The sequence below is a fragment of the Peromyscus californicus genome, unplaced genomic scaffold, assembly GCF_007827085.1.
Source record: "Peromyscus californicus insignis strain IS unplaced genomic scaffold, ASM782708v3 Scaffold_4__1_contigs__length_199733344, whole genome shotgun sequence".
NCBI lineage: Eukaryota > Metazoa > Chordata > Mammalia > Rodentia > Cricetidae > Peromyscus > Peromyscus californicus.
Window position 1 is genome coordinate 189,961,642 of NW_026294562.1, and position 13,791 is coordinate 189,975,432.

Consider the following 13,791-nt stretch of genomic DNA (forward strand, 5'->3'; position numbering starts at 1 on the left):
GGCAAATGGATGGATCTAGAAAAAAAATCATCCTGAGTGAGGTAACCCAGATTCAGAAAGACAAACATGGTATGTACTCACTCATAAGTAGATACTAGATGTAACACAAAGGATGACTAGACTGCTACTCACAACTCCAGGGAGGCTACCTAGTAAAGAGGACCCTAAGAAAGACACAGGGATTGTCCAACAACAGAGAAATGGATGAGATCTACATGAGCAAACTGGAGGTGAAGGGGAGTAATGGAGGGCAAGGGTCGGGGGAAAGAGAGCTTAGGGGAGAGGGAGGTCCCAGCTCGACCAGGAACAGAGTGGGAGAACAAGGAAAGAGATTCCATGATAAATGAAGACCCAATGAGAATAGGAAGAAGCAGAGTGCTAGAGAGGTCCCCAGAAATCCACAAAGATACCTCCACAATAGACTACTGGCAACGGTCGAGAGAAAGCCCAAGCTGACCTACTCTGGTGATCGGATGGCCGAACACCCTAACTGTCATAATAGAACTTTCATCCAGTGACTGATGTAAGCAGATGCAGTGATCCCCGGCCAAACCCCAGGTGGAGCTACAGGAGTCCAATCGGCGGGAGAGAGAGAGGGGATTATATGAGCAAGAGATATTGAGACCATGACTGGAAAAAGCACAGGGACAAATAGCCAAACTATTGGAAACACATGAACTGTGAACCAATAGCTGAGGAGACCCCATGGAACTGGATCAGGCCCTCTGGATAAGTGAGACAGCTGATTAGAACTACTTTTAAAAAGAATACGGAATATCTTAAAAGATGGAAAAGCCATCAGCCATAAACAAAGATGTACATTTGACAAAATATCAGTAATCATTTTAACTGGTAAGATACCAAGACAAACAGAAGGCAACTCATATTATCATATATATGTATATATTCAAGACCCAGATGCATGTGAAAAGGGTGGTTGCTAGAAATCTAGGATGAGGTTAAAGGGAAGAAAATACCTGCTAAAAAATACCAGCCTCACTAACAATCAAATACATCCAAACTAAAGTAATGCGATGCACCTTTTTGACCTCACAATAATCAAAGAGAGAGAGAGAGAGAGACACAGGGAGAGAGAGATTGAGATTTGATGTTAAGTGTTAGCAAAGATTCAAGAAAATGGATATTTCTCTCCCAGAATGGATGCTAACTGGTGGCTTCAGCATTTGGGGACCATCATGGTGACAGACACTAGCATCAGAAAAATAGACCCTAAATCCCAAGACCCAGTAAAATTCTACTTCTAGGGTCATACATAAGCAAGCAGTCACATGTGTACACAAAGTGAAATAACAGAAACATTGGCAGTTTTGGCTAAAATGGCAAGGATGACAGATGTGGAGGGCTTAGAAGCCCATCCATAAAACAATTAGGCTGCAATTCGCTGAAGGGTAGTACCTGACAGTACAGAAAAAAAAACCAACCTGACCTGTTTATGTCTACCAATGAGAACAGACCTCAAAAATTTATCCAAGTAGGCTTTTTCAAAACTACATGTAGGGCTGAAGGCAAGGCTCAGGGGTTAATAGCACTGGTTGCTGTTGCATAGGACCTGGTTTCAATCCCCAGCATCCACATGGCAGCTCACAACCAGATGTCACTCATCTTAGGGGATCCACTGCCCTCTTCTGGCCTCCACAGGCATTGTATGCACATGGTACACAGACAAGCATGCAGATAGAACACCCATACACATAAAATAAGATGTAAAAAAAAAAAAAATCTTTCAAAGCTACTTGTAGAATTATAGGTTGTATTGCCTATATATTCTACATATAAAAATGAACTCTGTGTATACAAGGAATCCATCCATGTTCAGTTGCTCTGACAGATTGTAGACTATGTAAAGAGTGAAAATAAAGCCAATATAGTAAAACAACTACTGGGTTTTGTTGGGGAAGGGTTTTTGTTCTGGATCTGTTTTTTCATTTGATCCTTGAGACAAGGTCTCTCTGTAAATCCCTGGTTGACCTGGAGCTCAATATACAAACCAGACTGGCCTTGAACTCATAAGAGATCTGTCTGTCTCTGCCTCTCTAGTCGCATTATTTGAGGCATGTGCTACCACACCCGGCTACAGGAGCTGTTTGTTCAGAGATGGTATTTGAATTACTCTGTTCTGTAATTGCAGAACTTGTCAAAAAAAAAAACAATCCAGAATTAAAAAAGAAATATCAAACTAGGTCTGTAAAGACAGTGAGCCCTCCTGGTGAATATACCATGTAGGGGGGTCACAAAACCACAGGAGGCCCAACCTCAGGGATAGGTAAGAAGACAAACATTTTTAGTCTAGAACTGCAAATGAAAAACACAGAAGCTGAAAGTGATACTATGCAGTAGGTACCAGTTTCCAATGAAGCCCTCACCACCAAGAGCAGGGAGGAAATGCAGGGTTCAGTGTTACCTGAGGCACTAGGTTGAGACTGCTGAACAAAGGTAATGCTCACAGACCCAGCTTATATTTTCCATATGGTGGAAAGACTTGCAGAGATGTCTAACTCAAATTCTTACAAAGATTCTTGCATATACTACTTTGTATGTAACATGTGCCTCTACCCAGGCATTCTAAAACACTTCCTAGGGTGTTTACACACTCACCACACATTTAAACCATGGGCCTAAGGCTGAGAAGCTAGGTCTTAGCTTTCTTCCTAGAAAGGCTGCTAATAATCTGAACTCGTTTGCTCCTTCATGGAAGCTGTGGCATTCATAAGGCCTCCCAAATGGCCTTTCATTATTAATACTTTCTATTTTGTTTGGGGCTATTTTACATTTTTAATTTATTATTATTGTGTGTGTATGATAGGGGACATATGCCATGGCACATTTATGGCGTCAGTTCTCTCCATCCACCAAGGATTGTTGGATGGCAAGCACTCCACCTGCTGAACCATCTCACCAGCCAGTCGTGTTTGTTTGTTGTTGTTGTTGTTGTTTAGGGACTAATATTTCTTTTTATTTATACATGTGTGCCTGTGTGAATGTATGCCATTGTGTGCCAGTGCCAGCCAAATCCAGAGATGCTCTGGAGCTGAAGTCACATGTAGATGTGAACCACCTATTATTGATGCTGGGAATCAAACTCAGGTACTCTGAAGAGCAGTAAGTGCTCTTAAGAATGGAGCCAGGTCTCCAGCCCCAACCACTTTTTTTAAGACAGGGCCTCAAACTCATAGTTCTCCTGCCTCCAAAGTGCTGTGATTATAGGCATGTACTACCACCCCTGGCTATTATTAGCATTTTAACACAAGCTCTTTGCAGAAAAAAAAAAAAAGTCAACCTTCACACATGAATGATTAGTACACACCACTCGTGTTTGCCAAGCATAATATTTGTCATGCAGAAATTCTCAGTGGATCAGTACAGAGAGCATTTCCTATTTGCTGGAAATTTTCAAGCAAACTGGGATATTTCACTAATATTATTTCCCCTATTCCTTGAAAGAACAGGATCTAGGGTCGGGCTGGATGAAATTTTACTGATGTATTTCCAAGAATGAATTCAGCTGAGAGATGGCAGCTTTTCATATTTTCACTAGGTGAATACTTTATTTCAGTAATTATTTAACCTGGAAAGAGCCATATGGGGACAGCAGGTCCACTGCGTTCCTCAAGATCTTGCTTAATTAAAAAGTCATAGCTGGCCATAATGATAGGTATGAATGCCTATAATCCCAGCACTTGGGAGGCAGGGGATCTCTCTGAGTTCAAGGTCAGTCTGGTCAACATAGCAAGTTCCAGGCTAACCAGGACTACACAGTGAGACCCGATCTCAAAAACAAAAACAATCAAAATTCAAGTCCAAGTTTCCAACAGGGAGAATTCCAAAGCAATGACCAGGGAAGGGGGTCAGAAGCATGTTCTCAGAAATCACAACTCTTCAGACATTACAAGGTATTGTTATTTTAATTGTTTTATTTTTCTCAGCAATAACTAGTCATTTTCAAAAACTCTCACATAAGAACCATTGAGTACAGCACAGTGATTATTCAGGCTTCTTCGTAGCATTTGATTCTAGCTAACTCTGTTCCCCTGACACTTACTCGGGACCCATCTATCTTAGGCTATCTTCACTGCAGGTGATTTTGTTATAGGATCTGAAAATGGTGTTCACATTGTGACAGCAGTGAGCCTTGGCCCCCAAAGTTCTGATGCCAGATAACCATCACCCTGCATCACTCCATCCAGGCCCTTCTGCTTCTTGGGGACAGCGGTACTGCCATATGGTGACAGCACATGTTCACTGCAGCTCACCTGTTAGCTTTGAAACTGTAGGAGGTTTTATTATTTTCTTTTTAATTTGAGGGAAGGCATAAAGTTAAACAGAGATGTTACTTTCAAACATTTAAATCTTAGGATCTCACCTTTGCTTGCTTCATTGCTTCATTATTTTAACTTACAAGTAAAAGACCTAAATGTTCAAACTACTTTTTCCTACCTTTCATAGCAGGGAGTAAACAGAATAAGTGCAAATTTGACTAAGTTTTAAAAAATAAATCAAGATTTAAGAAACTGAAAACAAGAAAAAATAACTGTGCCTGAACCATGAAAAGAAACTCTAGGGCATTCTGAAACATGAACTGACACATGGAGGCTGGCAAGACACTTAGTGTTTAAACACACTTTAGCATTTAAATACACTTTCTGTTCTATCATAAGGACCGAATCCATATCGGGCAACTCACAAAAACTCACAGATACCTTTAACTCCAGCTACAAAGGACTCAACACCCTCTACTGGCATCCTTTGGTACCTGGGTGTACACACACACATGCATTCTCTCTTTCTCTTTCTCTCTCTCTCTCTCTCTCTCTCTCTCTCTCTCTCTCTCTCTCTCTCTCAAAATAATTTTTTTAATTTATTTATTTATTACGTATTACAGATGGTTGTATGTGAGCCACCATGTGGTTGCTGGGAATTGAACTCAGGACCTTTGGAAGAGCAGGCAGTGCTCTTAACCTCTGAGCCACCTCTCCAGCCCTCTAAAAATAATTTTTAAGAGGCTGGGGAAATAGCTCAGTAATTAAGAGCACTGGCTCCTCTACCAATGGACCAGAGTGTACAGACACACAACCATACACATAAATAAAAAACTTTTTTATTAATAAATAAATCTTTTAAGAGGGGGAGATGTTGGTAAGATGGCTCCGTGAGTAAAGGCACTTGGTACCCAACCTGACAACCTAAATTCAATCTTTGGGACCCATGTGATGAAAGGAGACAATCAACTCTTCAAAGTTGTCCTCAGATCCTCAAGCACACCTCTATGGGTATACCCACACACATACAAAAATAAATAAATGTAATTTTTAAAGGCTTTTTAAAGTTAATAACTCTTAAAATATGCCAAGTGAAAGAAACAGATTCAAAATGTCTTATGTTATGATTCCATTTAAATTAAATACCCAGAAGAGGCAAGTCCAGAGTTGGAAAACTGATTAGTGGTTGCCAGGACTGGAAGTAGGGAGAAAGAGAGTGACTACTAATAGATAAAAGATTTCTTCCTGGGGTGATAAACATGCTCCAGAATTAGAGGTTGGAAGCACCATTCTGTGACTATATTAAAAACCAGTGAACTACACAACTTTTTAAGTATGTAGATCAACTTTCTAGTATGTAGATGTCTCAATAGTTATTATATTTTTTAAAAGAAAAAAAAAGACAAGTGGCTGCTTCTGATGAAGAGCCTAGGCAAGAAGGTAAAGCAGTGGCACTACTGCCACACAACACCACTGTCCTCCTGTCCTCCCTCTGAGGAGCTGCCCTAGGTGCTCTCGTAGTCCCAAACCCCTGCTGGACTCCCTTGCAGCTCTCTGACAGCAGCCTGCCTCTCATGGCCTCTCCACTCCACACACCTTCCCAGCCACATTCTGGATCACAGTGCCTCCTGGTGCCAACAAGTCTGAGGCTCCTAGCTCTGCAGCAGGCATGCAAGCTCACCTGGGTTCTTCCTAGCCTCTCCTACCTAAAATCAGTCTGCGTGCAGACACCAGTCATACAGTACACCCCGGCTCTCAAGCACACCTGTGGAGCAACAGGCAGGCCAGGCCCCTGCTTATCAGGATGCACCCATCTGATGCCTTCCTTTTACCTCTTGACTTATTCAAGATGACCTTCGCCTCCACAATCCTGTACCCCTTCTGACCTCTCTGCAGACTCTGTCTCATCTCCCAAGACATCAGTGGACTGAGCTGCAAGAGGGCTTAGGGTTTCCCTCCATGTCTTGGGCTTCTTGTATCCTACAGAGCATGTGTAGCCCCAAGGGAGCTGTGAAGTGTCATTACCTGAGTGAACCACCTTGGAAAGTAGCCTGTTAGGTCCTCAGGGTAAAGGCTCATCTGTTCTTGTTCTCACAGCAAGCACGGAGTATACTACACAACATCAGCCTGAATCTGGTTCTGAGTACATGAGTTAAGAACAGGGGGTAAACGGATAGGGGCTGCCAGTCAAAATGGCTATCGTTCATCTCTCCCAAACCAGTGATGGCATAGTTTGTACCTCAGCTCTGTGGACAGGCAGAGCAACAGCAAAGCTCTGTATCATGGAGAACTGACTGGATTCCCCTACCTCATTCAGGAACTGCTAACTGACTGCATCCTCAACCTATGCTCTTGCTGCTGTACATTAAGAACCACAACAACGAAGGTGGCTGAGGAAAGCCTAGACACTCATCCTTTGGGAACACAGTGACCTTTCAAGAAAAAGCAGAAGTGCCATCTCACCTGGACTTGGGCTGCTAGGAGCCCAGCCGCCCTTCTTCCCTCGTCCTCAGGGCTTCCTTCTATGTACCATGCTGGATCCTGAGGGCACAGAGCTAGGAAAGAAAAAAGAAGTCATAGAGGCACCTCTTCCTGTCAGAAGTTCATGTACCCTATGGAAATGAGGAAGGCTACACCCTGCCTTTGCTCCTACCATCCCAGGTAAGGAAGAAAGCTACTTAGATGAAGGAAATGGGACTCAGAGAAGGTGACAACATACGACTCCTCACTGACCTATGCTATGAGGCACCATCCCTGAGAAGCACTTTTCACAGCCTTTCTGGGTCTGAGCCCTAAGCGTCTAGACACTAATTCTCATGTTATCTGTCCTGAGATGTCATCATCACTTTACCCCTACAAACAGTTTTCTGATCCCTCTTTATTCTTTCTGTAGAGTGAGAGACAGACTACAAGCTCCTGTTCTAAAGAACTGCTGGGTCACCAGCTCTGACCCCAGCTATAGCAGATCCCTGAAGGAAGAAGATATTACACAGAAGACAACAGAGTTTAGGGTACAGGTTGGTGACTCACCCCAGGAAATAGCAGAGTCAGCAGCTGCCATCCCCCAAGACTGGTCCATGAGGGTACCTGCAGAGAAGGATCAGGTTATGACTGTGACTAAAACCCAGTGACTAAAGGTAACAAAAGAAAAAAGGAACATGACAGAGTCCTATACAGAGTCCAAGGGTATAGGTAGAGTTTCTCTGTGTCTCGGCAGCTGCTCCCAAATAACCATTCAGAGACTTATTATTAATTATAAATGCTCAGCCAATAGCTTAGGCTTGTTTTTAGCTAGCTCTTATAACTTAAATTAATCCATTTCTATCAATCTATGCGCTGCTACAAGGCTCATTTACCTCATGTACATACTTCTTATCCTCATGCTCTGCATCTTATGGTATCTCTTCTGACTCCTGAGACTCCGCCCTTCTTCCTCCCAGGGTCTACTGTCTGGCTGTCTGCTTATACCTATGTCTAGCTACCCACCAGTCAGCTCTTTTATTAAACAAATCAGAAGGCGCCTTGGAAAAGACAGCTTCACAATGTACAAAAAGATTATTCCATAACACAAGGGCATATGACAAATCCAACACAACCTGGATTTGTACAGGAAATATACCTACCTATGGAATATGATTTAACAACAAGGCAATTAAAAACAGAACCCTTTAAATGGCTCAATAAGTATCTGATAAGATGCAACATTATCAGCTTTTTATGTACATAGGATACTGCCTAGATAGCTATGTGAAATCTTAAAGATAAAACAATCACATAGCACTATTAACATTGTTTAAAAAAAATCAATAGAGCTAGAGAGATGGCTCATCAGTTATGAGCACTGGCTGCTCTTCCATGGGTCTTGAGTTCAATTTCCATCAACCACCATGGGAGCTCACAACCATTTATAATGAGTTCTGGTGCTCTCTTCTGGCATGCAGGTATATATGCAGGCAGAACACTGTATATGTAATAAAAATATAAATTAAAAAAAAACAGATCAATGTTATATAAGTGAAATACAATACTAAAGGTGAAAAAACAGGAGAAGTTAAAAAAATTTTTTTGACTGCATGTATTGTATGATAGTCATCCAAAGAGTCCCATAAATTACTAGAATATCTTATAGAGGCCCTTTTCAGGAGCAGACTCTCAAATATACAATATTTATGTTGTCTTTTATGAATAAACATCCCCTTAACCACTAATCAGTTCTAATTTTGTACTGAGACAACTAGACCTTCTATTATCTCCCAAAGCCAGCAGTCCCCTCTCAGCCCTGACCTACAGTGACAAGAAATCTCTTGTAAGGAAAATACAAAAAAATCAAGATATGGACTCACCCCAGGAGGGCCATGGGTTGATGGCTGCCATCCCTGAGGATTAATCAACCAGGGTCCTGCCCAGCACTGAAATTACCAACCTAGAGACAAAGTGAAAAACAAAGACAAAATTGGTCCTTTCTCACACAAGAGCCAGTGAGAACAAAGAGAACCCACCCACAAAGGTAACAAAACCTCTGAGAAGCATGATTTTTTATAAATGTAATTTACATTTCAAACATAACGGAGTAGAGTTATAGAGATGAGCTTGCCATAAGCAAGAGGATCTGTGTTCCACATGTTAAATATATGTGCCTGGTGCAGTGAGTGGAGAGCAAGTAATACCAGCACTGGGAAAGCAGAGACGGGAGGATCTCTGGGGATTTCTGACCAGTCAATAGAGTGGAATCAGAAAGGTCAGTAAGAGACCCTGTCTGAAAAGTCAAGATGGAGACCCAACACCAACCTCACAGTCAACACAGACACACACAAGAAAAACAAAAAGAACAAAACTGGAGCGAAATGAATGCCATAGGGCGTGATTGTGAGGGGGAGTTGACCAATTCTGGTTAAGGGTGAAAATGTGTACGTCACTCCATTACCAAGAGAGCCATTCCACTTAGATAGAACTCTTCTTTTGATGTAACCAAAAAAAAAAAAAAAAACGCTGTAAAACCTGCATACAATGCTCATACATTAATGACCTAAAGCTGGAGGAAGGGAGAAACGGAGTGATTCCTAAATGTGTGCCAGGAGGTTCTGGGGGGCAGGGAAGAGGGTAATTAAAAGTTCTGGAATGGGGGCGGGGGGTTACAGCTGCACACCGTATATACAACAAATCCACTGAACCCCACACTTTAGGATAAAGTGTGAGCGTTATGCAAATGTTAAAGCCAAACAACAAAAACCACCTGCAAGACTTTTCAGACTCATGCCTATCTCTCTCTCCTGGAGTCGCGTCAGAGACAAAAGTCCAGAGTCAGACTCGACAAATGCACAGATGCCGGGTCTTTGTGTGAGACTCGGAACCTCTCGGAGAGATACTAGGTACTAACCAGTTCCACGCTCACGAGACTCGGGTATACCCCAGGATCTGAGCCAAAACTCACGGCAAGCAAGTTGCAAGAATCCTACAAACACACACTCCGATAACTGAGCGCAAGCAAGTTGCAAGAACCTTGCACGCACACGCACACGCACACGCACACCACACACACCTCCGTGTCACTTCAAGTTTAAAAGAACCCGGGCCGTTCCCAAGTCAGGTTTGACGCCTGCGTTCACGCATCTTAGCTTAGAAGCGAAGGAATAAGAGCTTGCTGGCCGCTATCTCGTTTCCTGGCCTCCGCAACCGGGTCGCTCCAGCGAGCTGCCCGCCTTACCTGGCTCGCCGCCACCGGCCCCGACCCTGCTGGGCGGCTTAGCGGGCTCGGGGCTGCTGCTGCACGGGGCGGCTGGCTTCCGTCCTGCACGGAGACAACGTTCCAGGCCTGGCTTACCCGGCTCACTCGGGCCGGCCTTTCCCAGCCTGAAGAAAGCCGGCACCCAGACCCCGGAGCCGGAGGGTCGAGGGCAACGGGGGCACCGAGTCGGCGAGAAAAGAGAAGGCTCCCGACGCACCCCGGCAGTGAGCCAGCCCTGACCGCAGGCGCCGCTTCTCTGTGACCCTTCCGAAGACCCGCCAGTCTCTCGGCGACAACGACATCGGCACCCCTGCGGTCCAGAACAAGGCCTTATGTCGGCAGCGGACAATGGCGGCCGCACCCCCCCGGAGTCAACCTGGGAGCAACGCGAGGACTACTGGGAGTTGTAGTTTCAAGGAGGCGCGCTTCGTGCTTCTACCGGAAGTCAGTCCAGGCCATTTTCCGAGCAGCCCCATCCAAAGTCCGGCTTCTGCAGCACCCAGACTCTAAGGTTCCGCCTCTTTCCTAGGCTGAGAAGGGTGGGTGGTTCTCTCACTTGCCACCTCTAGGAACCTAAGAGCTTGAATAGATTGGTCGGCTAGGAAGCTCAGTCTGCCTCTCAGTATAACTGCATTTCAGGGTAGCCACTTTGGAAGTCAGAGATTGGTGACGGTGAATGATCTCTAGGAAGCATTTCCTTCAATCTTGAAAAGATTGAGAAGGTGATTGTTATTATACCTATTTTTTTAGATGAAGAACCTAATTCTGAGTGTCCCCTGCCTATGAAGTCCCACTTGCCTATGAAGAACATCAAGGATTGTCCCAACACTCTCTTTCAAGGTGGCAAAACCTTATGGGAGTCTAAATCATCAAATTACTCTGTGGTGTTTCCCTGAGTCAGCATTCATTGAGCAGCCATTGAGGATAGAACAGTAAACAGCCCAAGAAACCTCTGCCAAGTTAGACCTGTTTATGGCACGTGAAGTTGCATATATGGAGGGCAAGACCACATTGAAGAAATGTAAGTAAAGGTGGTTTAGGCATGCACTAGCAACATGAAGTTAGGAATCACAGAGAAGCAATGGTAGCTCCAGAAAACACACTAATCAGTGAAAGATGCTTAGAATGGTTCTCTGTGTTAAGAGGGAAGACTATGGGGAAGCTAAAAAGCAAGTTATAAGATAACTGGCTTAAAGTTGTAAGATTAGAGAGTGTCCAAGATTGGCAGGAAGAGGAAATAGCCTGAGCTTCTAACCCTCCTGCCTGCCCCTCAAGAGTGCAGGGATTACAGGCACGATGAGTTTTACGCAATGCTGAGAATACAACCCAAGACTTTGGTCACGCTAGGCAAGCACGATATCAACTGAACTGCATCCATAGCCAAGGAGTCCAGCTTCTTTGTTGTGAGTTTGAGGGAAGCACTGAAAAGTTTAGGTGGGGAAGTGGTGACATTGTGTGTGTGTGTGTGTGTGTGTGTGTGTGTGTGTGTGTGTGTGTGTGTTGTGTGTGTGTGTGTGTGTTTAATGAATTAGTTAGTTGCTATAGAGAAGGGAATTCAGGGGGTCATTTAGAATTCTGGACCTCAATGAGCTATGAGCAAGGCATAACTCAGAGACAGTTCCAAATCAGATGGAAGGTCATTTAAAGAAGGTCTTGGAAGTGTAATATTGGGCTGGTAAGGGTAATATTGGCACTCAAAGGGAAGGCAAAAAAGGAGTAAGCCTCCCTGTTGGTTTTAAATGCGGTGCTGTTACTCTGCGAGGAAAGGTCACGAGGCACAACAAAACCCAGTATCAGAGCTTTATTGGGGGAGGGAACAGAAGAGAGTGACCAGGCCTATAAAAGACATGTGTAGGAGAGAGAGAGTAGGGGGGAGGAGAGAGTTGAAGAGGGGGGAGGAGTCTGGGACCGGCTTTTTAAGGATTTCCCTGTACATGCACATGTGGGCTTATGGAGCTACACCACACATGCACAGATTGCGTGACCATACCACATGCATTATGTAATCACACAGTGCACAAATGATGTAAGACGTAAGACCCCTTACTTAGCTACTGAACTGCACGAGTTCGGTTATGCAGCTGGAGGAGAGAACAGAATCCTAATATTCTAGACATTTTTCTTATTAGAAAAAAAGCGGATGAACAGGAATAGGGGCGTCATTTCTCCTGAAAAACTGCTTCCAGCTGACTTGGTGGGTGTTGGTTGACTCTTGGGGGATAGGGAAGGGGGTTTCTGAGGTAGACAGATATCCTGGGATGATGGGCATCCTGGGATGGTGGGCTGTTGTCTGCTGCCTCAGACCTGTCCATCATCCCTCTCAGCCTGGGACTCTGGCTGCTTGTGTCTGACAGGATGCTGGTGAAACAGAGAAAAAGCTCAGAAAAAAGAATTATTATTATTATTATTATTTCCTTTGGGAGGTCCCCAGGGTGAGAGAGGGAGTCCTGAGACCAGGAGTGTTTGGGTTGCAACTATCTGAAGCAGATCCGACCTGCCCAGATGGATTTAAGCTGGTTCTGGAACTCGCTGACCTATCCAGGTGGATTTTCTGGAGCTCAGAAAAAAAAAAATTTAACATATGAAGAAGCAGCCATGGGAAATTTAAAATCTTGAGCTGGTGACCATATTATTGTAATGTTTTAGTACTCTGCTTATATTGGTTATTGAGAGAGAGAGAGAGAGAGAGAGAGAGAGAGAGAGAGAGAGAGAGAGAGAGAGAGAGAGGAGAGATTTGGAACATGCATTTAATTTTTACCTGAGATAAGCTTTATCGGAGACAGATTATTTTAAGGCACCTGTTTCCTTTATTAGTTTAGTATCCAGGAGACACAGGTGATCAATTACTGAGCGCATTTAACAGTAATAGATTATTATACTAAAATCTGTTTATGCAGAGCGCAGACACTTTTGGGTCTGGGGGTGTAAATATCTTTTAACTATTACTGTTCCTTACCACCTGGGTATATACTTAATGGTCCTTGGACCCCAGCTCTATGGTGATCCTGTAACAATTAGCTGAGTAGTTAATTAGAAGAGGGAACCCCAAAGAGAAAAGCTTGTGGGGTGAAACCTCATTCTTCTGGAATTGGGGACAAGGCAGTGGATCTTGATGTCCTCTGGAACTTGAGAGAGAACAGGGCCCTGCCTGTGTCACTGTGCATGAGGAGGAGAAGCACTGCTGACTGGTCTAGAGTGAGGCATGTGGAGGGAGCAAATGAAATGAAATCTTCTACCTTAGCTTGAAAATCTCCCAACATGTGCAGAAGAACTAAGGAGGGAAGGCTATTTGAGGGAAGCCTACTAGAAGGTATAAAAGGGCCAAGGTACTGACATGAACCCTGGGTGGACAGGAAGGTGAGCTTGGGTACAAATATAGAACTGAACAAAATAACAATATATGGATGGGAGAACACAAGCCCCACCTCTAAGGATCAGACAGACAAAGAATGCAGAAGATGGTTTTCAGGTAAATTGACTTGATAAAAAACTTGATGATTTGTGTGTGGTCCCAAGAACCCACATAGAGGTAGAAGGAGAGGACCAACTCTACAAAGTTGTCCTCTGACTCCACATGGAAGCCATCACACACACACACACACACACACACACACACACACACACACACACACACACAATACAAACAATAGATACATTCAAGTAAAAAGATAAATTCCAAACAACATTATTTCAACAAATAAGTATAATTTTTTAAAATGACCATAATCCCCATATTGAAGTCAAAAATAGAGCCTAAACAATGGCTCAGCTCCTTAGCAAGTAAAGGCA

General features: G+C 43.7%; 1 protein-coding gene and 1 long non-coding RNA gene across 3 annotated transcripts in view; one reads left to right on the top strand and one right to left on the bottom strand.

The window, feature by feature from the left end:
• Znf606 (zinc finger protein 606) overlaps positions 1–10,373 on the bottom strand; it is a 28,877-nt gene extending 18,504 nt beyond the window's left edge. The window contains exons 1-4 of the mRNA XM_052761365.1: positions 9,982–10,373; positions 8,621–8,700; positions 7,308–7,364; positions 6,741–6,832 (exon numbers count right to left, since the gene is read on the bottom strand). Of these exons, the coding sequence (XP_052617325.1) occupies positions 6,741–6,832; positions 7,308–7,364; positions 8,621–8,651 (180 nt within the window). The 5' untranslated portion in view covers positions 8,652–8,700; positions 9,982–10,373. The remainder of the gene's footprint in view (positions 1–6,740; positions 6,833–7,307; positions 7,365–8,620; positions 8,701–9,981) is intronic.
• Positions 10,374–10,549: 176 nt separating this feature from the next.
• The window catches only part of LOC128124748 (uncharacterized), a 47,081-nt gene continuing 43,839 nt past the window's right edge, over positions 10,550–13,791 (top strand). For both annotated transcript variants that reach the window (XR_008222954.1, XR_008222953.1), the window contains exon 1: positions 10,550–11,023. This is a non-coding gene — a long non-coding RNA (uncharacterized LOC128124748). The remainder of the gene's footprint in view (positions 11,024–13,791) is intronic.